The 26,267-nt window shown below is 41.5% G+C and overlaps 3 protein-coding genes across 7 annotated transcripts; 1 reads left to right on the forward strand and 2 right to left on the reverse strand.

Annotated features, from left to right (window-relative positions):
- Positions 1-1,929: 1,929 nt before the first annotated feature.
- LOC136543963 (polyadenylate-binding protein-interacting protein 11-like) lies at positions 1,930-3,280 on the forward strand. Its single transcript, XM_066536269.1, has 5 exons — positions 1,930-2,061; positions 2,161-2,226; positions 2,325-2,372; positions 3,024-3,085; positions 3,199-3,280. The coding sequence occupies exons 1-5, from the start codon at positions 1,930-1,932 to the stop codon at positions 3,278-3,280; spliced, it is 390 nt and encodes a 129-aa protein (XP_066392366.1).
- A 3,228-nt stretch (positions 3,281-6,508) lies between these two features.
- Positions 6,509-15,520, reverse strand: LOC136541846 (ubiquitin-conjugating enzyme E2 36-like). Of its 5 annotated transcripts, none has more exons than XM_066533984.1 (8): positions 15,363-15,520; positions 14,942-15,266; positions 13,529-13,584; positions 13,056-13,097; positions 12,912-12,985; positions 11,917-12,014; positions 6,910-9,247; positions 6,509-6,809 (listed from the first exon to the last, which is right to left on the reverse strand). In XM_066533984.1, the coding sequence occupies exons 3-7, from the start codon at positions 13,541-13,543 to the stop codon at positions 9,228-9,230; spliced, it is 249 nt and encodes an 82-aa protein (XP_066390081.1). In that variant the 5' UTR covers positions 13,544-13,584; positions 14,942-15,266; positions 15,363-15,520; the 3' UTR covers positions 6,509-6,809; positions 6,910-9,227. The 5 variants fall into 5 exon arrangements, with proteins under 5 accessions (XP_066390081.1, XP_066390077.1, XP_066390079.1 ...); XM_066533980.1 differs by lacking the exons at positions 6,509-6,809; positions 6,910-9,247 and adding an exon at positions 11,412-11,680 and having other exon boundaries at positions 14,942-14,954; positions 15,239-15,266; XM_066533982.1 differs by lacking the exons at positions 6,509-6,809; positions 6,910-9,247 and adding an exon at positions 11,412-11,680 and having other exon boundaries at positions 14,942-14,978; positions 15,239-15,266.
- A 2,097-nt stretch (positions 15,521-17,617) lies between these two features.
- On the reverse strand, positions 17,618-23,041 carry LOC136541847 (phosphoenolpyruvate carboxylase 2). The gene is made up of 10 exons (XM_066533985.1): positions 22,710-23,041; positions 21,172-21,563; positions 21,004-21,088; positions 20,665-20,887; positions 20,381-20,484; positions 20,210-20,297; positions 19,954-20,108; positions 18,865-19,863; positions 18,262-18,648; positions 17,618-18,153 (listed from the first exon to the last, which is right to left on the reverse strand). Exons 1-10 carry the CDS (start codon positions 22,881-22,883, stop codon positions 17,857-17,859), a joined length of 2,904 nt encoding a protein of 967 aa, XP_066390082.1. The 5' UTR covers positions 22,884-23,041; the 3' UTR covers positions 17,618-17,856.
- Between the last annotated feature and the right edge of the window lie 3,226 nt (positions 23,042-26,267).

Raw genomic sequence — 26,267 nt, forward strand, 5'->3', positions numbered from 1 at the left:
CTATGCATGATTGCTTCTGGATGCTTGTATGTTGCTGTGATTATCGAGTATAGACGGTGAGCAATTCGTGGATGATCAAGAGTACTACTTTGATGAGCAGGATCAGCAGGAACACTTTGTTCAAGGCAAGTATAGCATAGGATCATCCTTGTTTCCTATCAACTTTAATACATTTAATTCATGTTGCATGTGTCACCATGATAGGGATTCTCTAGAATTGAACTTATACCTTGTCTCCTGTGGGATATGCATTGGGTAGCTTTGCTAGTGCTCAACTGAACCATGATCTTGTAACTTGACTAATGGTATATGCAATAAACATTAAAACATTACTTTTTAGCAACTTGGAAATAGGGGGCCAGAGTGTTTAGCTACTTTCTAAATGCTTCAGATTCCTCTCTCTAAGGACTTATCTGTAAGCGAACATTCAGGACTTACAGTACAGCTGTAAGGGCTACATGGCTCTAGCTTTAGCTCAGTATGAGGACATTTTCTAGCTTGTTAGAGGTTACCTTTATTGGCGTAAGAATGGCTTGCCAAATCGGGTATAGTGCAGCCTCTGTCCCCTTGTGTATAGGCTGCGCATCATTGTGCCATCGGGAAGGGGACTCTACATCTGTTTGTCAAGTGAATCTAATGGCCCTAACTTATTAGACGATCCTTTGAAAGGCTTTATAGTGAACTCTGCTGACCTTCCTTGGTAGTGGGTCAAGAGGATGATCACCTCAAGCGAAAGGGTAAAATCATGACTCACAGTGAAAGTGTACAACCTCTGCAGAGTGTAAAACTAGTATATCAGTCGTGGTCACGGTCATGAGGGGCCTTGGACCCTTATGGAATAGATGATCACTAAGAATTATCCGTTTATGCTATTCATTATTCATGTTTACATTGATCATGTGTTTTACTTTGGGATTAAAATAACTTGTTGCTACTCTTATGCTAAAATTGTGACAATTAAAAGTTGAATGCTATTAAACCTGTGTCAAGCCTTTTGAGACTCACGAATCTCATGTTACACTTGTTGAGTACGACATGTACTTACGTTTGTTTATTTTCATTATTTGGATAAAAATCCCGGATGGGTAACAGATGGCTATGGTAATGACGACTTTCCTGGGGATTACTAGACTTGTGGTCAACCAGTTGATGTTCCTGTGATATGGAGCTTCCGCGAGAAATTTTTCTTTATACTTTCGCTACATTTATGTGAAGACTCTGTCTTATTATTCGAGATGTAATAAATACTTGTGATGATACTATTTACAATTTATCGGCTTATGTGTGTGACTGATCTTTGGGCGCACATAAGATTTTGCATCCTATTTTATTCTTAAAATCGGGTGTGACACACCTAGAGCTTTTGTAATGCTGATATAACATTGCATGTTAATGATGGTTCGCTCTGTCTAGTATAGCTAGTAGGTTTTGTAAAGTGAAAATTTTAAACAAACATGAACCAAAGTGAAAATTAAAGGATATACAAATTCAGTTCGTTATATATATATATAGACATGCCTTTAAAGTGTTCTCCAATGCGCCTTACTTCTGCCAGGATTTGTTTATGATGCTTATTAGTTTCCATGGTATCGAAGGAAGCCACCCAATATTATTTTAAGAAAGAGAATTGATACGCAGTCAGTATTATTATTGACCACACAGAAGTTGTATAATATGGAGAATTTGTGAATTGCCATGAACATCTCATGAGACAATACTGTACATGTGTGCCAACAGGTGGTGGATTGCTGCATTTGTGGACACCCCGCTTCTGGTGATGGTCTCAGGTTTGGATTTGTAGAGCTTCAACATGAGGGTTAGTTACCCATTTCTGACTCAAATTTTGTCATAATTTGGTATTCATAAAAAGAATCAATCTTTGGTTAGCACAAACTAAATTTAATTGTAAAGCAAAATCCGGAGGTCATAATGTTTCAAAAAGTTTCAGATGAAGCACTTGCTTCATTAGATCTTGATGGAACCATTATTGGCATAAACTCTGTGAGCGTTTCACGCTCAAGGACTGCAATCTGCCCTATTAACCCCAAGTTCCTTCCTCAGGTTAGTCAAAAGGTTTTCTTGCCAATCTTTGATTTACACCCTAAAGATGTTGCAATGCCTAATAATGTACTTACTTGTTTTACTCTTCTGTATGTATAGTCTGAAGCTGAGTGGGAGACCTGCTTGAGGACTATATATTGCACCAATATCAGCAAAATTGTATATGTAAGCTAACTTTCATTAGTTTCACCTAAATTAGGATTCGTATGCCCATTATTTTTCTTCAATTCTTATATTTACTTATTCCTTGTTAACTTTTACAGGTCACAAGTAGTAATCTGAAAGCTTTTTGTGAGGCATACTTTGGCAAGGCACAACAATCTAGCAAATCGTTACTTCATTTCTTAATTCTGCAAATGCCACGTACCCTTTCTGTGTTTATGTTCAAGGATTATACATATGAATTATTTACAATCTTTATTTCAATGCATCACTGGTTTGCCACGTTAAACTTCTGGATAATGAAGATCGCTCCACAAATATAGCTTTTATTGAGTTTGCTGAGGTACCTAATAGTCTCAAAGTTCATCGCAATTAAACTTTTTCTGCACCGAATTTACTTTGATGAATTAATCATGACAATGGAACAACCTATATGACCTATGAGTTTCTGTTTGTATTATTTACTTTGTTTTCTATGCTCTTGTGCTCACATTTGGTGAGCCGGTATGCTATGATTACGTATGGATCCTTTTAAAATTGTTCATACTCATAATAATATGAGACTAATAATCAAGATATACCTGATGTTAGTTTGTTACCATCCACACTAATAGTTTAATTCTTCACAAAAAAAAACACTAATAGTTTAATTATAAGCTATTAAGCACCTCCCAACACCTCTGACCCATTAAAACTCACAGATATAAATGATTTTCTTCCTGAGTCGTGTCTCTACGTGCATATATGTAAGACTAATTAGCGTTGGTGCATACTATTTCCTACATGTGTTTTAACTACAGGTTGATGGTGCTATTGCTGCTCTTATGTCCGGCGGCATTTACATGGATGGCATTCCTATCAGGTTTGCTCCTACCTTTCATGTTTTTGCTTTGTTTCTCCTTAGGAGCACATTCACTGCTATTCATATGTGCCAGACTGCTGAGTTGCTGTTCTGTGCTACTTGCTGGTTTGCAGGATGTGCCCATCCAAGAGCCCGATAAGGACGTATTGCTTTGGGAGCCCAACTGCGCTGGAAGGGACCATTGGTGGATACTAGCTAATAACAAGCTGGAGTGCGGAAACTGTTACCAGAGAGTGGCATAGTAGCGCCACCATGGTGTGTCATGATCCGGCAATATATATCTACTGATGATCAGTTGCACATGTGGTTGACTCATGAGTCATGACCTGAGTCATGTACACTCTTTAGACTTTTGGTTTAACATAATACCCCAAAAGAGCAACAACATTTCAGAGCATTGTCATACTATACTACAACATCTAACCAAGCAAAGGTCTAACCGTTGTTTTAAATAATGGGCTACTATAGTGGTGCTATATATAGCAGCTCCAGGGAGACGCTACCCCAAACCAATTTTCTCCCGTCGGTACGTTTCTTTCCTCTCGGCTGGAGCCACTTCGTCATGAGCGCCCGACTTCTCCCCACGGTGACAAAAGACCGACCTGGAAAGTACCTCCCATTGGCCCACCACTGTCACGGAGTCCAGTTTCATGATTCTAGCGCCCTTCGCGCATAGACATTAGAATCCGCGCTGAATCCCCGCGCTCCAACCGGTCATATGGCCCACGGGACATACTCACAGCCCATGACCGGGTGGAAAAAAAGGTCGTGGGCGTGCGCCCGCAAAAAAAGAAGCACACAAAAATTGCCCGCCACCCATGACTTACCCCCTCCGGTCTTTCCCCAAATCCATCTCCTCCGCAGTCGCATCCCGTCTTCCCCACTTGTGAGACAAATCCCAGTCCGTCCGCCTGCCACCAGCACTCCTGGCACCTAAAAAGTTGCCTGGGGTAGTGAGAGCTGGCACTATGACCACCAAAAGTGCAGCCTATAGTGGGTAGTAGCAGGCATGTAAAAAACATTCGGATATGATTGTAATTGGTTAGGCAACATAATCACTGATTATCAGGGAGTGATCTGCAAGTAACTTTATGAAAATATCTAGGCCCCTATTTGGGTTTTGATAATTAATGGCAACTCATGTAGACCAACATTTCATGTAATATGCGAAGGTTAAAATTTTAGTCCATATCACTTCAAAAAAAAGTCCACTTTTGAGGTTTAATGGATGTCCTGGTCAAATGGCAAGGAAGTATGGTGACAACTTCAAGGCAAAAGGTTTAACAATAGGGTTAGTGTTAGCCGGTCATGAGGTGATTAGAGGATGTGAAATAGCTAGACTAATAGGATAGATAATTGTACTATTAAGAGAGAAAAACTTACAATACAGTAGACAAGTGTCACTTTGAGGTCTAACAAATTCATTGCATTTAGAATTGAGAGCCAATTTGAAAAACAAATCACAAACCTTTGAAAATGTTTTTTTAAAGAATACTAACTAAGGACCAAAGGTGATGATCATCCTATAGGAGATCAACTTGAGTTAGCACATTTGAAAAAGTGTTCGAAAAGAAGTCTTTTGCACTGTTTTACAGTGCACCACCAAGAATGCACTCGAGTTTTTTAATAGTGTCTATGAGAGTAAGTTTTAATAGTGAAAGTCCATACTTCCAATGCACCACCAGAGTGCATGCACAGGAGTCAAATAGTAACCGAGTTAGTGGCACCAAATTTCAAAAGCATGGATGGATCTTTGCATAGGAGAATCTAGTAAGGGTTTTTTCTTACTAAAAACCTATAGAACTCACTTGATCTCTATGGTTCTGCACCAAAGAGATGTACCAACGTTTCAACATAGTACACGAGTTTGAGAGTCAACAAGCAAAGCACACCGGAGCTCTCCGTGCCTCACTAATAAAATAATGGTTGAGTCTGACACAATGTGTTAGTTATCGTTGTACATTTCTTTGAGATTGCGAGGATGACCTCGAAGGTGAATGTCGGGTTTGTTTAGGGTTGTTGGTGTTGTTTAGGTTGTTGGTTTGGTTTTGACTTGTCACGGTTGCGAGGTTTGTGGGACATGTGGTGGCGGAGGCAAAGCAGGGTGAGGGTTTGTCGTTTAGGCAGGGTTGGCGGATGAGTTACTGTCTAAGGCTGCGAAGGAGATCGTGGTTGGTATTGGAAAGTATGGTGTGAGGTTCAAAGTGATTGTTGTAGGTTTGATAGTGTTGATGTAGGTTTGGGTAGCTTGGAAAATGGTGGCTTGGAGGTTGCAAAGGTATACCGTAGCTTATGGGTGTGTATTGGTAGTTTGGGTTAGGTGGCTGGATGGGTGACCTTCGTGTGTGGTTTACTAGTTTCAGTGTTGAGCTTGATTGGGAATCCTAGAATTCCTTTCAATTGGTGAAACAGGTACACTGCTTGATTGTGTCGCCCTTGCTCGGGACATAGAAATGGCAGTAGATTTTGTATCGGTCTTTTGGTGGCCCTCGATTTGCGAGGTTGTTTCTAGAGTCACTCTTGCTGACCGGGGACAACGGGACCTTTGTGATTTGCTGCTTAATCTGGGCTAGCGGAGGTGTGTTATCTATGGCATTCACATTGATTAGTTCTCCATGATGGTATGGGAGTCTTTGCGGCAATCTTGGTGGAGGTCGAGGTTGGGATCTTTGCGCCTCAGTTTTCAATCTGAAATCCATATCCGATCTATAGTACTTTTCCATCACCTGATGTAGCTCTACGAGGGTTGTCGTGGGCTTTCTTGCGAACCTAAGGAACATGGTCCCAATCTTAAACCATTTACACTACTGCACTCGCACCTTTAACAGCTGCGTCGTAAGCCACATCGTAGTCCAATTTCAGCCTCGGCAGTAAGCTGTCGATGGTGATGGTCATAGCCTTCACCGTCGGCATCTAGGACCGACTTAGTGTACACTAACACCATCGATTGGCTTATGATCCATCCGTGATTAGGTCCTTACTTTCGTTGTATTAGAGCACGACCCAGCTTTGGATGTACACTAACACCGCCGCATTAGTAAATGATCCACCTTTGTCGAGGCTATCAAAACCATCGTGTGGGCACATCAACCGCTTGTGTAGTGGTCACCAGCACCGTCGCCTTGTACTTTGACCCATCTGTCAGTGGTGCGGGTTCACTGTCGGTTCGACGGCCAAGACGCCTATGTACAGGTTAACACCACCGTCGCTTCGGCGTATGATCCGCCAGTACAAAGGTCATGGTCACCGTCGCCTTGCACCACAATCCACCTTTGATGATCATTTAGTCGGTGTCGGGTTACTAAAGGATTTGGTGGTGAAATACTTTTGATCCCTGCCGCATCATACGTATAGCGACAGTGATAGAATTTCATCCGGTGTCATAATAGTTACTAATTTAGCAAGAGCCTTAATAGCTTCATGAACACAAAGCATACAGATATATAATCATTACATCCATAAATCATGTTCACAAACAAGAGTACTTTTTACAATAACAATGGACACTACCATAACATCTTTCTCAACTGATGTCCTAACACAAGCGGTACATAGAGCATACTAAAGGTACTGATCTATATAGACTTACATAACAAAATGATGTAGATGTGCTCCTTCTATGTGGCACTCCTGCTTGCAAGGCAAAATGAATATAATTAGTGCATCCTTCGGATTGATAGAGAATGCACCATGGAACCCCTCATATTTATCTCTGATCCACAACCTAAACAAAGCAGCAGAATTAATAATATTGAACATACCATTCCTTTAGTCAACAAGCCAAAATTGGCCTATACATAGATAGAATGAAAATAACTCCCTACCTGAACAAAGACTGTCGTGACGACGAAATGCAGGAAATGCACCTTTACTGCTCTGCTAAAGACTCCATGAACAAGGGAACATAAGGAAGATAGTAAGGCCTATTCATATGCAAACGCCCTCTTGATCTACAAAAGCGGATGACACGGACATGGATGACATGAACCTTTCCGTGGTACATGTCATATGCAATCAATGTTCTATCCTTCCCAACAAGAAAAATAAAATTCCATTCTAGGCAAAATGTAATCACAATGTACACCTCATCACAAAGCTCAGAACCAACTTTAATATTCATGTGTCTAAATAGTTCCTTCGTGTCCACAACATGCTTCTAACTCCAGTTATCAGTACCATAATCTTCAAGTATCCACACCAAAAGCCAAGACCTATTGCGAAAATCAGCACAACACACACACAAGTGACCCTGAGCTTGATGGATGGATATTTCAGCACCACCAGGTTGACGAATTATCCTCCATGTATTTCCCTCCATATCCACAGCAACTATCGCAGAGTACTCAAGCATGTGTATAAAATCATTAAGAAAAACACTTCTCGATTTTGAACGTAGAACAATACTACCCTCGCCCCATTCAGATTCCTTAAAGATCCATTCTGTAGTTTTAGATGAGTAGATCTCCACACCTACGCACACACCCTCCTCCTCAACAAATTCAATCACATGGAAGTGCGAGGATGTTGGGTCAAAATCTAAGCGAGCCTCACCAACAGAACGGATGCTATGTGGCAGTACATGCCATTTGTGGGTTGTTAGATTGTAGTCAACCTAGCGACGTAATCCATCAGGCCTAGCACACCAGCAAAGGATGAGGCCACTGCAACAATCTAAGACTAGGACTTTTTTAAGGGGGAAGAGCAAGAAGGACAAAGAGGGCCGTTCACCAGTGATGCTGGTGAAGTGGTGATTGCCCTTCCACCAGCTGACATAGAAGAAGCCGACGACAGTCTATGAAAGCTTCTTACGTTGATAGGAGTGAGAGATGACGCACCTCTAGGAGTGATAGACACACTTGTAGCAGCACAAGGACTGGACGGGAAGGTAGCTAAAGATGTTGGCAAGCACATCGTTTGAGAGGATGTCCACTACATTCCTCATGTTGCGGGCCTCCTTCATCTAGAAGGATACCAGCAACTAAAGAGATGAGGCCACCCTATCGTGGAATTGCATCAATAAACATTAGTAAGGAGATGCATTTTGAGGAGAAGGGACATCGATGCAAGTAAGGCCTTATTACACTTTCCTTTGGATCTGGCGGTGGTGAGCACGAGTGGCAACGCTAGTGACAGCAGCAGTTCGTGCACCGGTAGATCTGTGCGGGCAAGCCAACAATGTGCACCATCATGGAGCAAGAGCTGAGCAATGGTGATGAGTAGGTGTGGTGATGATCAAAGTGTATGACTTGCATCTCCTTGAGGTCCGATTTTTGACTTAGCAAAATATGTGATGCAAGTATGCCCTACTTTCATACCTACCCTAAACTCCACTCAAAAGCCTTTAGTGGTAGGATATGAAAAGAATGTAAAATTTCAAATGCCTTTGGTGAGATTTCATACACATTGAGGGATCGAGAGAATCATTTGAGGAACTTACATTTGTTTTACAAAACTCATAAAACCTCCAGATAGATGGTTAATCAAAGAATGAATGATTGGTGATTCTGTTATAACCATTCTATCTTGCAATGGCCCAAGAACTTGGAAAAGCTATACGCCCCACAGGGATCAAGGAAAAGGGTGGATAAAAAGCTAACTTATATGAATTGTGGAAGAATACTTTGTTATAGACATGGCACTTGTGAATTGTATTGGCATAGTAGCAACTCCTGATCAATAACCAAGTACTTAGCTATTTGTTTGGGATGAGCAAAGGTTAAGCTTGGGGGATTTTTTGGCGGTCACTATCAATCAAATCCGATCGCCAATTATAGTCCAAAACAGGAGAAATAAATAATCTTTTGACACATATGCCTTTACTATTGACCTATTTCCACTTGTATTGGAGAAATCATGTTTTGCAGGTCACATATTCGAATACAAGTGGAAAATATACCAAAAGGCGCAAACAAAGCAGAAATGCGCAAAGGAGAATAAGAAGAGAAGCCCACCTACACAACTTACCTAGGCAGAATACCACCGTGGACAGGGTCCAGGCCCATCCAAGAACCGACCAAGCGAAGGCGGTCGCGACATGGGCCCACCAAGGTGCGGGCGCACCCTGGCTGCGACCGCACCCCCACCGCCTCCACTTGGCCCCACTCTTCTATGGCGGTTGCATGCCACCATGCTACGGCGGTTCCTAGTGGTTACCAAAAATACCTGCGCCAAACCAACAAAGAATTAGTATAAATAGGAGGGTAGTGCTCACCTCACAAGACACACATCATTTGGAGCTACACCTCACTACCCTACTCTTGTACTCTTTTAGCTTTAGTTCTTAGTAGTATTTGGAGCTAGCAAAGCTACTTGGAGAGCTTGTCTCCTTGGAAGAAGAGCAACTTTGGTATGAATAATACTATGAAGAGTTCTTCCATATTCATGCTCTCATATCATTTATATAGTAGTGCATATCAACTAGAGTATAGTTTTCATGTTATAATCATGATATATGAACTAGCATATAGGTTGTGTGTTATGATCTTAACATGTCCAACTTTATGGTTAATCATTCATATGAATTGTATGAGTAGAAGTAGAACTAGGGTTGAGGTGGCAGTTCATCGTTCCTTTAGGGTTGCCTATATTCTTGTTTGTCAATCCGTAGGGTTGGAGTCTCAGGCGAATATAGGTAGTTTCCTTTTACATGGGCGTGGTGCTCAGGTGCACGGGAACCTTCAGATATGACGGTATCCCTCGGTTGAGGGGTAGGCAGCAGGTGATGATAGCCCTATCCGTCCCTTGTAATCCCCTACATCCGGGTATTATGTAGGAGTCTTAAAGTCTCTCATGCTTGCTGGCAGACCTGTGCTCGAAGATCTCCCCGTCTTTATCACACTCAGTTCTAACTCTAGTCATATAACTTGTATGATCGTTAACTATTCTTTGCACGGCTAAATTAGAACATGCCGGCTCCATGTAGGAACATTCTTTTATTCTTTGTTTTCCTTTTATCCTTGAGATTGGCCCAGATGTGTGTCCACTATCCATGAAATACCGTTTTTACCCCTATCATGCACTATGGTCCACTATGCATGTATGTAATCATGTTTATGCTCATGATAGACTCTTAATACCTTGCCCTCTTTGGGAAAATATAAATAACGATACCTTGAATACTTTCGGGTGAAATGCTACATCGATAGATCCATGTGCTTGCGGATATTCTCTATAATCGTTAAGAACTATCATAGTTGGTGTTTCTTTGTGGCGTTGCTAAGATTAACTCTATCTTAATAATGGTGTTAAGAAATACCAACAGGCATTTCTAGCGCCGTTGCTGGTGATGGACTTAAAACCTCCTCACTTGGTGATTGCGCTAAGAAATGCCAACAAGCATTTCTAACGCCGTTGCAGGGGAGGGCATAGGTTGAAAGAATCTAGCATAACATGAACAATGATCACATGCATGTAATGGTAGCCATAGTTTATGTAGGCTAATTCTGCTTGTTTTCTTCCTATTGTGGATGAAAATAGGATAGTGTATGAGTGGTTTTGATCTACCAAAACAACTACACCGATAATCTAGAGGCACTCCTAAGGAAGAGTCGGTCTCATACCGCTTCTTCTTCTGCTACTCCATCGGCAATTGAACCAGTCACCCCCGTACCATCCGCTACTACTGCTATGGCTAAGTCACTCTGCGACTACTCCACCCCCACACTTGCCAACGTGCCCATTGGGCCCGCTGTCAACATGGGAACTAGAAACTTTGAGCTACATAGTGGCCTCATTACGATGGTGCAGGCAAACCAATTTTATGGTTTGCCAAGCGAGGACGCAAGTGCACACTTGCAACACTTCCTGGAGCTTTGCGACACCATAGTCATCAAAGACGTCACACAAGCTAGCATCAGGCTCCATCTGTTTCCCTTCTCCCTTGCGGGGAAGGCGAAACAATGGTTCTATAAAGAGAAGGAAGCTGTCAGTACATGGGACAAATGTTCTACGGCATTCCTCGTGAAATTTTTCCCCATGGGCAGAACCAATGCCTTGAGGGGGAAAATTTCAAACTTCCAACAATCTTCACTCGAATCCATCCCTAAGGTGTGGGAAAGGCTCTAGGATTACATCCAAGCCTACCCACAACACGGAATGGAGGATTGGCTCATGCTCCAGAACTTCTACGAGGGGCTGATGACCATGTCGAAGGGGCACGTAGATGCCGCTGCTGGAGGGGCATTCCTTTCCCTCACTGTCAATAATGCCACAGCACTCATCGAGAAGCTGGTGGCAAACCAGAGTTGGGGAGAGGAACGAAAACAACAAAAAGGCATGCATACTATGAAGGAGGCAGATATGTCTGATGTCTCTCAGGAACCAGATGTACCAAAGAAACAATTTACATGTATGAGGGTTCATCATCACAGCTCAACTAGAGTAATGTACATCAGACTCTTGACACACATCATCAAAGGATATTTCGAAATCCACAGTTCACTCCCCAATCCTTTCAATTTCCAATTTCACCAACCAATCGTCGGTCAAGTTCACCTCCGCAGCTCCACCGAACGAAATTTCTTACCAGGCAAGCATGCATTATGCAAAGATCAAGCTCCGCTTGCATATACACGGGTCCACTCTTTGGTTGTGTCACTGAAGAATGCCATGAGCTAAAAAGTTCATCCAGATTATGCAGCTAAAACCTGAACGTACCCAGTGCAGAGAGCTCTTGCTCTGTGCGGGGTCTGGGGAAGGGTGTCGGTGGCAAGCCTTACCCTCGCCTGTGCAATGCGAGGAGACCGCGACTCGAACCCGGGACCTTCCAGTCATAGGCGGTAAGACTCTACCGCTTGCAGCTAAAACCTAAACAAGATTGATTATTCCCTCACCTGTTTCTACAGCTTCAGCTTCATTAGCCTTCCAGTGCTTCGCCACATTGTCGGCAAGCGGGTCATCAGGGTTTGGAGCACTAAGCAATGCCTGGATGCTGAAGACCAGAAACATCAAGTGCAAAAGAAATGTGCTGGTCAGCTAAGTTTAAGTTACCCAAGTCCAGTTAATTGTTCTCTTTGATCTTGTTTTAGCAAAAAAAAAATTCAAGCTAAACATAAACACCAGCAGCTCTGAAGGTGAAGGCTGTGAAGCAGGCATATCCCTACTTGTGTTATGGTTTTGAGATATCATATGAGAACGGATTGTGACTGGAGAAAAAGTTCCAGTAAAAGTGTAAACACTGGCAGCTCTCAGACACATGTGCTGTGTGGATCCCTACTCGTGGTCATAGGTTGATTTGCTAACATGTAAAAGGTTTCCCCCATTCTAACAGTGGATCGGGAAGAGTGCCTAGAGCAGCTGGCAAAGTCAGGGTGGAGCTGCCGGTCTGGGGTTCGAACCCCGGCTCCCCACGCTGGCCTCCAGGAAGGCCGCGCTCAAGGTGGTGCTTTTCAAAAAAAAAAAACAGTGGATCTGACAAATAATATACAGCAGTGCCAAGTGGCAACAAGTGCAGCCTCCTCCACTGTACAATGTGCACACCATCCACTTTATGAATGCCAATGTGCACACCATCCACTTTATGAATGCAAGCAGTATAAGGCTTGGTTAATTAGTGCATCTTATATCACATTCCTGCCTTTTAGTGGCCAACGACTAAGTGCAGACAAGCCCTGAAGTTGCACATTTGCCACTATGTAGTGTTTCCTAATGCTGTAAACTTATAATGGCCATGGGCATCAGAAAGCCCTTCCAGGAATCATATAGCTTGTTTAGTGGAACTGTTACACGGTTTGTACTTTCAAAATTCAGTATGACCTCTTTGCAAACAAAACACCAAATGAATCAGACTGAAATCAACATAGAAAAACAGTGAAACAGAAATACCGACCTCAATAAAACTGTTCGAATCTGAAGGGCAGGACTCCACTTGTCCTTCAAAATATCAAGGCATATCCTACCAAGCTGTATGAGTGTGAGTATTAAGCAGTATAGTATTACCTAATACCATAAGTGGAAGCACAGGGTAACTTACCTTCTCAATGTTAGGGTGATAAATTTTTGTGAGAAAACGAACCTGTTATCAGTAATGAATCAGGACTTCAGAAACCACAAGTGTATAAATTATCTTATATCCTCAATGATCTAACTAAGATATAAAATACTTATATGAAAGCAGTAGAGAACAAATCTAAGTCAGTAAAACGAATGATGTTATACAAGTGTCCTGAAATCACTGAAATTTGTAAGATTCTTTTGAGTGGCTGGGCTCACAAAAAAAAAAATCATTACGATGATCTCCATGAATTAAATGTGAACTTGAAATCTAAATCTCATTGAGCAGCAATACATATGTAACCTTTATGAATTTGATGCACTCTACAACTCAGCCCACATTTAACTTGACAAATATCAGCAGCAGAACTATTTAGTACTTATTAGCAATTTGTAGAACCATAGAAGTATAGCATTGAAATCCTAGTCAAGAGTAGAGTAGTAACAAAATACCTTTGGTGGAGCCATTGGATTTTCTTCAGGCAAGAATAACTCGAGCTTGAAAACTCCTGACAATTAGTCCAATCAAAGCTATTAGATAGAGACCATATTAGAACGCACAAAAATGACAAAAACGAGTGCTTTGTTTTGCATTCTTTAAACAGGGCAGCGAGGATGCATTAGTGGCAGGAAATAGTCACATGAGACAGAGTAAACATATCAGAATATCCAGGGAAACGAAGGAGACATGCACAACACAAGGAAAGCCAGCAAGGATGACTTGTTCACCAGGATTCGCAAAGATAATTTGGTTCTTAATTAGAGAAACTAATAGCAAACACTTTCCAAATATGTACAGTTAAAAGATAAAAATCCTAGCGATGCCAATTTGCTCAATGTGAGTGTTCGCTGTTGGCCCCTGATCAACCATTTAACCAATGCCTCTTCAATCAGCCAATCAACCCAAACCACCAGACATCGTCCTTGCATTGTCTGCTCTGCACAATTAACCATAGCCATTTCATTCCAAGCCCAGTCAAAGCCACTCAACTCCATCTGCACTGCTACCCCTTGGTTTCTCGCTGACCTGCACCCAGCTGCATAAATACTGCCGTCAAACCTGGAGCATGGCTGCATGGGCCTCTGGTGAATCTGTTCCAGAACCACTGCCAAGAAGGACCATGTCACAGATTGATAAATGGAAACCACAAATGTCTCTGGTTTGGAGCAGGGGCATGGAGACCATGGACAAACTGGCTGATAAAGAGGTTTCATGGTTGAGCTGCAGGGCTTGGAAGCCCTGATCACCAGCTGAGAATGATTGTTGGGAAACCATGAAGGAGAGGTGCTCATTCGTGTTGACAGAGCAAGCAAATAGAAAGGAGGTACAAGTGCAATGGCACCTTGTGCCATGAGGCAAGAGACTAGAACCACAGAACCGAGAAGAGAAGGAGACCAGTGGAGGCATGCACAGCTTTCCAAAACTTTTATGTTCCCAAAAATCATCAGATTACAGAAGTGCCAAATAAAAATGGAGGCAACAGTAAAAATTAGGCAGTGAAAAAAAATCTTAACAACACTTCTTCAATGTTATTTTTTTCTCGAAAACGTAAAAGGTTTGTGCATCTTTGTATTAAGGTAGAGAAAAAGTTCAATACAACATGCCTTATCGGCGCCCTAGGGGTCAATAAAGTTGTACGTGGATGCCCAGACCCCCTCTAGTGTAACTTCTTCAATGTTATTGAAATGAGATAATGAGACTTAATGGCATTTGACTAATATTTGAAGTTTCTGAATGATATGGAATGGAGTAAAATTTCCAATAACCTAAATTCCATCTATCATTTCCAAAGCCATTTATCATATACTAGATGTGTGAGGTAATTAAAACACAGAACAGAAGAACAAGAGGAAAATATTCCTTACCCTCATATGGCGACTGCGAAACAGCAAGCCAACAACCCTGGAAACATCAACACACCATCCAAGAAACTCGCAAAAAAATAACAATCAATGACATAATAGGGAAACAGTCTTGGCACAGTTAACCGTATGCATGATAAAATTAGACATTCTAGCATCTCTTTAGCTAAAATAAATGAAAAACAAAAGGTAGAGGCCTTTTGGGGATAATCAGCTTACTGTAACTCTGAATCCTACTAGGGTGAAAGGAATCAAAATAAAAGAAACATCAAAACATCTTGTCATGTTAGAACATCTCACCTGGCTCGCTGAGCAGCCGCTGCGTCTCCTGCGCGAAGCAAACCACCAAAAATCACCATGTTTGCATTAAAAAAACAAATATGGAAGAAAAGCGAAGTTTCGATGGGGCGATATGGCTCCTCACCTTGATGATGCGGCGGGGGAGGTTGCTGTTGGCCATGAGGAACAGATGAAGGGGTTCAGACTCGGTGGTCCTTGGGATCACGGCGGGGGTAGCGAAAGATTGGGGGGCGGCGCTGGTGGAGAAGAGAGAAGAATGGTCGTTTGCTTGCTTGGGTTGGGGTGTGCAGCCTGGTCCCTGAGATTTGCGGTTTTTATAGATGCAGGACACGATGAGGAATTTATTTTTGTTTGTTTTCAGAAGGGTACAAATTACGAGAGCAAAATAACTTCTGCGCGTGTTTAGTTTTCACCTCAAATTCCAAAAAAGTGCTACAGTAGCCATCACATCGAATCTTGCGATACATGCATGTAGTATTAAATGTAGACGAAAAAAAACTAATTGCACAGTTTGGTTAGAAATTGTGAGACGAACGTTTTGAGCCTAATTAGTCCATGATTGAACACTATTTATCAAATAAAAACAAAAAAGTGCTACAGTAGCCAAATTTCTAACTTCCACCCAACTAAACACGCGCTCTGATGAGCGAAATATGGTGAAGTACAGTATTACTAAATACTTTTTTTATTAGGAATCAGTGCATTATAATTGTTTTTTTAAATACTTGATGTTTTAGTATTCAAAATTAAAATTGTCAAAAAGAAAAAAAAACTTAATGTTTTAACTCTTGGACAATAAATTAATGCCGTATCAACTTAAGATTGCGGTCTGCATGTTTCTATGCACTCGTTTTAACAATGACCTTATTCCTTAATTAGCATGATTTATCATTAACAAATAGTGGTACATGGTCGTTAATATGTCCTAAAAATCACAAAACATCATGGTTTTGGACACAAGGATTAATATTACTTATTAAATATAATATTCATTTGTTTAGAATATGATAGTGCTAGCGCCCGGACGTCCAGACGGATGCACGTGTCTGAACGCCTAAACTGCACTATGTTTTCCGCGTGCGCCTGCACTCCATGCCCATGCTCGCGCTAGCACGCCCTCGCCCACGCCTGCAATTCACGCACCTACGTGGGCGTTTCGGAGTGTCACGGCCCACGCCAACCTGAGCATCCGGTCGATCGGACGCCCAGGTGTAAACATTACCGTTAGAATATACATGGATCGCTTGGTTTCCGTTAGTATCATTGCTTCAATTGGATTAGGCATTATTAGCTAGACCCATGGCGTGGAAGAGAGGTAGGGCTTTTTCTCATCTCCGTGTGTCAATGTGTGGATGGGAATAGAGTTTGAACATGAGATTGAAGTTCGTGCTGTGTTTTAGTTCAAGATGTTTCAGTTTATGATTTTTTTTTTGCGAAAGAAGTAAAGGTTATTGATGTTTTTTATTAATCGCATGGGTGAGGCAGGTGGACTGAAAGATGTAAATATAAAAGGTTTTAACCACTTACTCCTATACTAGTTTTAATTTTAACGGGATCAAAACAGCCGCGCCCGGCTACCATGTCGAGCTGACAAGTGCTATACACGATAAATGGGTGAACAAATGCTTGGATTGGTTTGGACGCAAGTATAGCTTCAGCTAGTTTCTTGTAAACGCCATCCAATTTACTTCCTCAGTCTCAAATTATTAGTTATTTTAACTTTTTTTTTGAGTCAAAGTATTTCAAATTTGACCAAATTTATATAATAAAATAATAACACTTGTGATATCAAATAAGTATCATTAGATTCTTTATTAGCTATATCTTCATAGTATACCTATTCGCTGTCATAAATTTTTGTAATTCTCTTCATTATTTTGGTCAAACTCGAGATGCTTTTACTTTAAAAAAAAAAGTTAAAATGACTTATACTATGTATAAGATCCGTGTGATTGCTAACAGCAAGAGCAACAACGTTCCGGGGTCGTTGTACCGATTTGTATTGGTACAGTACCTCTATTGTTTGTTGTTACTTGTTATACCACCAACGTTTATCTTCCCAAACTAAAATTATCGCACTCATGGAAAAGATCAGAAATCCCTGATCAATGTATATCGACTGTGTTTAGTATTATCACCAAACATGAAAAGATGCCCTGATTCTGAAATGTGCTGTGCAGTTATTTCACCCATTTATGTGCTATATACAATTATATATACGGTTCTAACTCAACTGTGTGATAGTGACTGCGCATTATAGTGCACTTCTGATGACTCCATAGGTAAGCTGCAGGCAACAGATTGCAAAGGGAACATGGGTACAATTCCCACAATTCAGAGCCTGCCTGCAAAATGCTTGAAGAAAAACAGATACGGCACTTTAATTAGGCTGCAGCCATGTTCCATTCTCGCATAGTAAAGTTACAACACAACAGTCTAATAAGAAAAAACAAGTATGATCCTCATCTCCCTTTTATTTACCACCACTTTGGCGAAAATCGCCATTATTTCCTCACGGGTGTAGAGAGACGGCTGAAGATGCAGCTAAAATCTGCGAAAATACAAAGGACCTGGAACCAATGATCAGGAGAGGAAAAAAATTTTTCCCTGTGTGTGTTTTAACCGGTGTTCTGGAGACCGGCTGCTATGCCCTTCATGGTCAGGATGAGGGTGTCCTCCAGCCCCGGTGCGTACTCACTGCCAGGGTTCAGCTTCACCAGCTCCGCAGCCGCCTTGGTCGAGTCCATGATCTCCTTGGAGAGGTGGGGGCGCAGCGCGACATGGTAGTCGGGGTCACGGATCCTCTTCAGGGTGTAGGCCTGGCACACGTTCAGGGTGGTGATGTACGCGTCACGGAGGCGGAGCCGCTGCTTCAGGTAAGGGTCACCTTCCAGGAGATCCCTGTGCCCAGCAACCTGAGAGAAGACCGAAACAGAGTCCATTGTATTGTAAAAAGCTATCTACTAGAATGGTAGCTGAACAAAGTGCAAGAAATGTAACAATGTGTCTTTTGGCCAACAGACCTGAAGTAGAAGCTTTTGGGTTTCTTCATAGTTGGCCCTCAGCTTCTCACCCAATGGCTGCAGTTCCTCTGAAACGAGGAGTTTGTCATACAGTGCGGCGATGCCAGGATTACCCTTGGCGAACACCATCTCCACCAGATCAATAGTGACCCTGAAAAACGGCCACTCATTGTACATTTCCTGGAGCATGTGGAGGTTCCTGATATCCTTCTGGAGGACATGCTTGAATGCGGCCCCAAATCCTAGCCAGACCGGGAGGTGGAACCGTGTTTGTGTCCAAGCAAAGATCCATGGGATTGCTCGGAGTGACTCGATACCTCCGCTTGGCTTTCTCTTGGATGGCCTGCTTCCTATGTTCATCCTACCATACTCTGTTTCAGGTGTTGCCTGTCAACACAAACATCACAAAGTAAATATTCGCTAAATGTAGGGTCAAATCGAATGCTTCGGTAACCATTTTAGTTAGGCTTGCAAAAAGATATAGTTTCTGCAGTAAATCATTGTGCTACATTCATATTAACTATCAGATCAGACCTATTTGAAAAGTTTATTTTTTTTAGCTTATGTTACTTAGTATGACAATGGATGAGAACAAGGACTCACGAGGCGGAAATACTCGACGAAGCGTGGCTCTTTGAAGACTATGGACCGATACTCCTCAGTTGCCACAACTGCCATCTCATCAAGAAGGGCTCGCCATTCTGGCTTCGGTGCATTTGGTGGGTGCATGCCATGCTCCAGGGTAGCAGCCGTGAAACGTTGCAGTGTCCTAAAGCACAAGTGCTCCTCACCAAAAGACTGCTCAATGACTTCACCTTGGACAGTGACCCGGAGTGATCCATGGATCGTGTCTGGTGGCTGGGACAAGATGGCAAGGTGAGTGGGACCACCACCTCTTCCAACAGTCCCACCACGCCCATGGAACATCGTCAACTTCACACCGAAGTCCTTAGCAACCTTGATGAGCTCCTCCTGAGCTTTGTATAGCTGCCAAGCTGCTGAGAGGCGACCCGCATCTTTGCCTGAGTCTGAATACCCAATCATGACCTCCTGCTTGCCATTGATCCTCTGTCTATACCAATCTATTGAGAACAGTCTGGCCAATGCAGCCGGGGCAGACTCAAGATCGGCCAACTTCTCAAACAGTGGGACTACTCTAAGTGGTGTCTTTACATGACACTCACGTTGGAGGAGCTCAACAGCAAGGACATCCGAAGGTGCTGTTGCCATGGAAATGATATAAGCACCAAAATTGTCAGCAGGAAGCTCAGCGATAACGTGGAATGTGTCTAGAACATCAGCAATCTCCTCAGTCTTGGGAAGGTCTGGGCCAAACAAAGGGCGCTTGCCATTAAGTTCAGACAGTAGCCATTCTTGGCGGCGTTCTTCTGGCCACTCACGGTAAGATCCTATCCCCAGGTATGTAGTGATGGCATCAAGTACATCAGTATGCCTATCTGATTCTTGCCTAATGTCAAGCCTCACAAGGGAGAGTCCAAAGGTGGAGACTTGACGCAAGAAATCCAGAAGGCTTCCATCAGCAATTACACGGTCACCACAAGCAGAGAGCGATCTGTAACATAGTTCCAAGGGCTCCAGCAGCTGCAAAAGATGGCATCTACAGATCAGAACCCACTGAGGAAAAACAAAAAATCAATATTATTTTCTGAAGATTACTGATTAATTCTCAACCTGCTCAACAGTTGTCAATGTAGCTTCCTCAGGAATATCAGAATGTCCACTGGATAAAAGCTCTCGTGACTGTTCACGAGTGTTGTAGAGTTTATCCCTGACATCACTCAGTATCACCCGATACGGCTGATTTGGAGGAACCTTCTTCCAAAACTCTACAGCAGAAATGAAGGAAGAAATCATTACAATGCCAAAAATATGGCCTAATAACAACAGGCCATCGTTAAGAAGACCCAATGATGTCACTGGTAGCTACCTATGTAATGCTTGGCATCCTTCTTAGTGGAGCGATGCAGCTCATCAGCTCGCATGCGCAGCTCATCACTGCATCGCCACATAGATAACTGCAAGCATTTCAAGTTATCAAGTTCAATCATCTGATAGAAATGATGTTATACTATACTCTGATTATGGAAGTAACAGCAACCTCAAACATGAGATCCTCAATCTGAGAGCAGTACAAGTTTGATGCCATCATCCTGGCAAGCAAGCAGACATCCCTGGTAACCTCTGGTGTCACTCTTGGATTTCCTGCATTTGTAGAAACATTGCTTTAGAATACAAAGGACAGAGGTGCAGACTGCAGACATAGGGACAATGAATAGTCATCTTCCCAACCACTAGCAACAAACATAATAATAGGTGCTGCAAATACTCCATATTTAATAATGCCATGAGAAGACAAGACAAATATGTAGAGATGTCACTCACCATCACGATCTCCTCCCATCCAAGAAGAGAACTGAATAAGAGGTGCATTGTAAGGAACACGCTCGTTAATCCCAATGTTCTTCAATGCAGTATCAACCCGGCGCAAGAACTTTGGAACACCCTTCCAAATTGTTTCATGGAAGTAGCTCATACCAGCACGCATTTCATCTTGGGGAGTGGGCTGCGTTCTTCGGATCTCATCAGTTCTAAAGGCAGCTTGGATCTTGAAAAAGAAAGAGAGAGGAGTTCAGGTAACAAATTAAGAACCAATCCCTTTGGTCTCAAGCTTCAGAGAATTCCATGAGTCGACAGTAATAAACATTAGATTGAAATAAGTACCTCTCTCTGCAGAGCCTCATCAAGTTCCTGCTTATCATCTGGAGTGATATCTTTTGAGTAGAGTTGAACCAAACAGTTGCGTATCCTGATAAGAATGTTGGGATCAAGATTAAAGGCTAAAAACGAAGTTGTGCATGTCAACTACAATGCACCGTTTGGCAAACTAACCTCGAGTGTTTCTGGAGCAGTGACCTCCTCACAGACTGTGTTGGATGTGCAGTCAAGACCAGATCAACAGTCTGGCTCTTGAGGGCATCAAATACCTCAGCAGGTGACTTCTTCAGGTCAACAACAAGCCTCTTAAGTGTTTCCTCAATGTCAGATTCCGTGATTGCCGAGTTCTCATCAGCGAAGTCTCCCTTCTTGAGCTTGATTCTCCTCCTGTATGCTATCTGGACTTCCTCAGCCAAGTTGGCCAAGTTAAGCATGTGCGAGAAAGACTTGGCGATCACAATAGAGTCCCCAGGGTCCAAGCTTGTTAGCATCTTCCCGAGTTCATCAAGCTTTTGCATGTCATGTTTTGTTTCATACTCAGCAGCTACCTCATAGCATTCTTGAACCTAATCAGCAAGAGGACTCAATTAATGACCATACATGGTTAAAAAAGAGAGAAAGAAGATATGTCGGTTTCTGGATTTTGTTATTGCCATACTCAATCCACATATCAATTCCAAATAAATTTACATATGCTAAAGTATTGCTGCCAACTGGCCATGTCAAAAAAAATTAATATGGTAAGTCACACTTTTCTGAATAATGCAAGAACTTAGCCTTAATATGCCCACTTCAACGGAGGCTTTATTTTGATCCAAAATTTTTCATAGTTTGTCTATTAGTTGTCACGCGTTCTAGGTGTCCATGTTCTGTCAGGGAAGGTGCTAGAAAGATGACAGGGGTTCACGTGTTATGAACTGCAATCAGCTGTAAAGTTAAGTTGCTGGAGATACAGTTTGTTTGTCAACTATATGTTGCCATCCAAAAGGAAAAGTCAAGAAGTCAAAAGATGACGTGGAACATGCAGGTTTCATTGTTTCAATCAATCGGTCCAAAGTCAGTTAATGGACCAGGATTATATAACAACTAAAGATCCACACTTGTTACAGATGAATTTTCCACATATGAAGTCATGTTTCTACCGTCATGATTGAGATCAAAATTCGAACCATATCCGACCAATCAATCGAAAATCGAGATGGTCAGTCTCGTTTACCACTGAAAAAAGAAACCAATCTTTGAGCAATAACAAAAAAAGATGAACACTAGGAACGTCAATCCAGCACCTGGTCATCCACTATGATCCAAATTAAGCAGCAAATCGACCACCTTGTAGTTAAACTTAAACCTGAAGTGTTAATCACTTAATCTGAAGTGTGGACTCTGAAGTCAACCACACTCCAATACTACTCAAGCTGTGCTGTAAAAAGAATCGTATGAAAAGAAAACAAAGAACAAAGAAGGCATTAATTTCATGCCTTTTTTAACTAAATATTGACACCTGTTCACTGTTTTTTTTCTCAGGAAAAAACACGAAAAGTAAAAAAATATATGGAAGATTAAATAAAGATAAAAATAAGAGGTACAGGACACAGGACAGAACTAGATTACTTGGATCCAACCCAAGATGAAAGCTGCATCGCAAGCCCGAACCAGTAAAACAAAAGAACAACAAGAGCATAGTTGGGACAAGAAAGTAGCAGGAGAGGTACCATCTCCTTGAGGTCGTCGCCGTGGAGGTCCTGGAGGATGTCGAGGAAGCGGTCGAGGAGGAGCGCGTCGTATTCGATGAGCTTATCGTCCTCCGACACCTTCCCCGGCACCAGCATCCGCAGCTGCGCGTCGATCGACGACAGCCGCTCCATCTTCGCCCCTAAGGCCGCCATGTCGATCGGCCCCCTAGTCCCAATGCTAAGCGCACCGGCGGTGGATTCGGTTCAAGAACTGCAAGCAAGAACCAGGCAGGGAGGAGAGGAGAGGAGGCTGCTGCGATTGTAGAAGAAGAGGATTCTGGCGGCCACTTTATAGACGGAGGAAGGATGGATAGCATTAGCAAAGCATTTAGCGGGCAGGTCCAAGCGAATGTACGGGATGCACATTATTTTATTTTATATTATCGATCAATTTTCAGGGATTTGTTACCAAAGCGAAGAACAGGAACAGCCTATACTGGTCGAGAGACATCTGTGCTGTGTGTCCACGTGGACGGCCACGATTTACTTTCCCACAGGAGAACGGAGACACTTGAACATGGGCACAATATTTCAGATCTGTTCATGGTCAATGGAATTATTAGTACGTGCACATTTGTTTGCACTATTGGAGACACATTTTTTAATTTTTTCACATGCTTATGTATCATTTCAAATTGTAAATTATGGTTTTTTAGATATATTATATACTACTCCCTTCGTTGCAATTTATAGGTTATTTTAACATTTCTAAATACGTAACTTTTATTATATATTATGTAGACATATCATAAATCTATGTGCATAGAAAAAACTATGTACCTACAAAAATCAAAACGACCTATAGTTTGGAACAGGGGTGGTATAGAATTGCATTACTAGATGCATAGTAAAAGCTATATACGTAGAAAAGTCAAAACAACTTACAACTTAAAACGAATAGAGTATATTAATAAGCTTAGATAGGCAACTTTGTTTGGAGTTTGAATTGCCGCCACGAATTTTGAAGCAATTACGAACTTATATGTGGGCAATTGCGATTTTTCCCACCGCTAACAAGTTAAGGGGGTGTTGGGTTCCATGGACTAAATTTTAGTCCATATCACATCGGACGTTCGGATGCTATTTAGAAGAACTAAATATGAGTTAATTATAAAACTAATTACATAGATGGAGACTAATTTACGAGACGAATTTATTAAGCCTAATTAATCCGTCATTAGCATATATTTACTGTAGCACAACATTGTCAAATCATAGACTAATTAGGCTTAAAAAATTCGTCTCGCAAATTAGCCACAATCTGTGCAATTAGTTATTTTTTTCGTCTATATTTAATACTTCATGCATGTGTCCAAACATTCGATGGGACAGGGACTAAAATTTCCCTGTAGTAACCAAACACCCCCTAATTTGCAACGCATTTAACTACAAGTAAAGGATCACTTTTAGTTCATATGGAATAGTGAAAAACTAATCCATAGTACGTGTCTTTTTTTGTGTGTGTGGAGGGGGTATTTATTTACGAAACAATTTGGTATGTTTTTTAAAGCAAAACTGTTTTTTAAATGAAATGTGATTTTCATTAAATCTATAAAGTTTGTTGTCTATGACAACAAGACGTGTGTTTTGTTGCAAGTGGTTCACGCGGATGTTTCAGAGGTATGTTGCAATGTTTTACGCGGATGTTGCAAAACTAGATTGGGATGTTGCATATGTTGCAATGGTTGTACACGTATGTTGCAAGCTTCTATTCCTAATTTTTTATCTGTTTTTCTAGACGTATGTTGCAAGTGTGTTTATTTGGATGTTGCATATGTTTCACACATATATTGCAAGTTTTTTATATGGATGTTGCATATGTTTTATAAATGGTTTTCAGGTGTTTTTTTCAAGTGTTTCAGACGCATATTTTAAGTGTTTCATATGCCTTCAGACATATGTTGCAAGTGTTGTATCTTAATGTTTTAAAAGTAGATAGGGTGTTGCATCTCCCTCCTCACTTTCTGCTACCTCGCCTCGGTGTCTCCTCCTCCTCCTCTCGACGCTAGTTGGGCGTCTACGAACCCCTCCCTTCTTCCCGATGCTGTGGCGTTCGAGGTGGCGTGGACGTGCGAAACAGCGTGAGAAATGGTTTGTAGGCACATGTGTCTAGATGCCTCATCCGTCTAGACGTCCGGGCGCCAGCAAGCCCGCTATATTATCTATCTACGATGATGGACAATCGACACCGATCTTGTATAATACATATGCAAAAGACAGCCGCAGTTACATCAATGTAAGATGGAGACCTTTCAATTGGACCAATTACAGCCAGACACGTGCACTTAGATTTTAGATCGTGTAGTTGCACTTTGCTTTCTTTAGCTAGTTCGCATCGTCCAGCAACGCCAAACTTTATGAAAAAAGGGGTTATCCCTTTTTACATGTAATAAAGAAAAAAGGCATAAATCAAAGCTCACATGGTTTGACATGAATTTCTCACATTCTTTTCACCCTTTTTCCTAAAAGCATTTGTGGAGAACACGAGTAAAAGGTGCCCCTTGACACAGGGTGAGCTGGGCCGACTAAACGGAGGATGGGCGCAACCCTTGATATCCACTAAATTGATAGACACAAATAAACATCATCCTAGATATATTGCGGGTTTTGTTGTAACTAATTAGAAAATATATCTTTCTTCTTATTATACTGATATGTTACTCTTCTGTACGTTTGATAAAGAAAAGTTAAAAAAAAACATATGTATGAACCTAATATGGGTCGACACATGCATGTATCCCTACTAACTTCCTAGCTATATAAAGGGATAGGGGGGCATTTGATTTAGTACTAGCTCTATGAAAAAAGAATACAATTAAGTGTATTCTTGGTTAATGTGCCTAAAGTTTGACAAAAAAATATAGAAAAAAATATTAAGGCTTGTAACGCCAAATACGTATAGTATAAAAATATATCTCACGGCAAATGCAATGATACTTATTTGATATTGTAAATATTGATATTTTCAAATTTATGGTTAGTCAAATTTAAGATACTATACTAGCATTACATTCTTTTGTTAACGGAGGGAAGTGTCATTCATCATATTCCATAACCACCTAGCGCAAGCTATACAACTACACACACATGTTTTAGGGTATTAGTTCTTGGGTTTGCACATTGCCCCATACTTGATTTGCCAGTGACAAAACACCGACAAGATTTCTGTGGAAGATGATGACATTTGTTGTGCTTCTTTTGATCTCCTTTGTATGATGTTACTACTCACTGCATCCTTAAATACAAGATATCGAAGCATTCAAATTTTGTTCCAAATGACAAGCGATTCTGGGTAATTAACACCCTTATCATTTATAGACGGCCCAAGCCCCAGGTACATGTATACATGTCATTAATGTTTATTGTCAACCCAATCACTAGGTTCAGAGTACAGTAATAAGCAAAGTATCTACAATGATTAAGGAAGGTCGCATGCATCATTTATTTTACCACGTAATATGTTCTAAAAAATTCGTAAAATAGCTTATGTTCAAGATGAAGGGAATATACAATTATAAGTGACTAAATAGTCAAGTG

This window comes from Miscanthus floridulus, chromosome 3 (assembly GCF_019320115.1).
Source record: "Miscanthus floridulus cultivar M001 chromosome 3, ASM1932011v1, whole genome shotgun sequence".
Lineage (NCBI taxonomy): Eukaryota > Viridiplantae > Streptophyta > Magnoliopsida > Poales > Poaceae > Miscanthus > Miscanthus floridulus.

Bases quoted from the DNA above. Each gene is read 5' to 3' on its own strand.
- LOC136543963 (XM_066536269.1), top strand. From the start codon at position 1,930: ATGTTTCAAAAAGTTTCAGATGAAGCACTTGCTTCATTAGATCTTGAT. The intron at 2,373-3,023 runs GCACAACAATCT...TTTTAACTACAG, and splicing joins GTGAGGCATACTTTGGCAAG to GTTGATGGTGCTATTGCTGC. The intron at 3,086-3,198 runs GTTTGCTCCTAC...GCTGGTTTGCAG, and splicing joins ATGGATGGCATTCCTATCAG to GATGTGCCCATCCAAGAGCC.
- LOC136541847 (XM_066533985.1), bottom strand. From the start codon at position 22,883: ATGGCGGCCTTAGGGGCGAAGATGGAGCGGCTGTCGTCGATCGACGCG. The intron at 21,089-21,171 runs GTTAGTTTGCCA...CATTCTTATCAG, and splicing joins CTGCTCCAGAAACACTCGAG to GATACGCAACTGTTTGGTTC. The intron at 19,864-19,953 runs GTTGAGAATTAA...CATCTTTTGCAG, and splicing joins CATTGACAACTGTTGAGCAG to CTGCTGGAGCCCTTGGAACT.
- LOC136541846 (XM_066533980.1), bottom strand. The intron at 12,986-13,055 runs GTAAGTTACCCT...ACACTCATACAG, and splicing joins ATCACCCTAACATTGAGAAG to CTTGGTAGGATATGCCTTGA. The intron at 12,015-12,911 runs GTCGGTATTTCT...TCTGGTCTTCAG, and splicing joins ATTCGAACAGTTTTATTGAG to CATCCAGGCATTGCTTAGTG.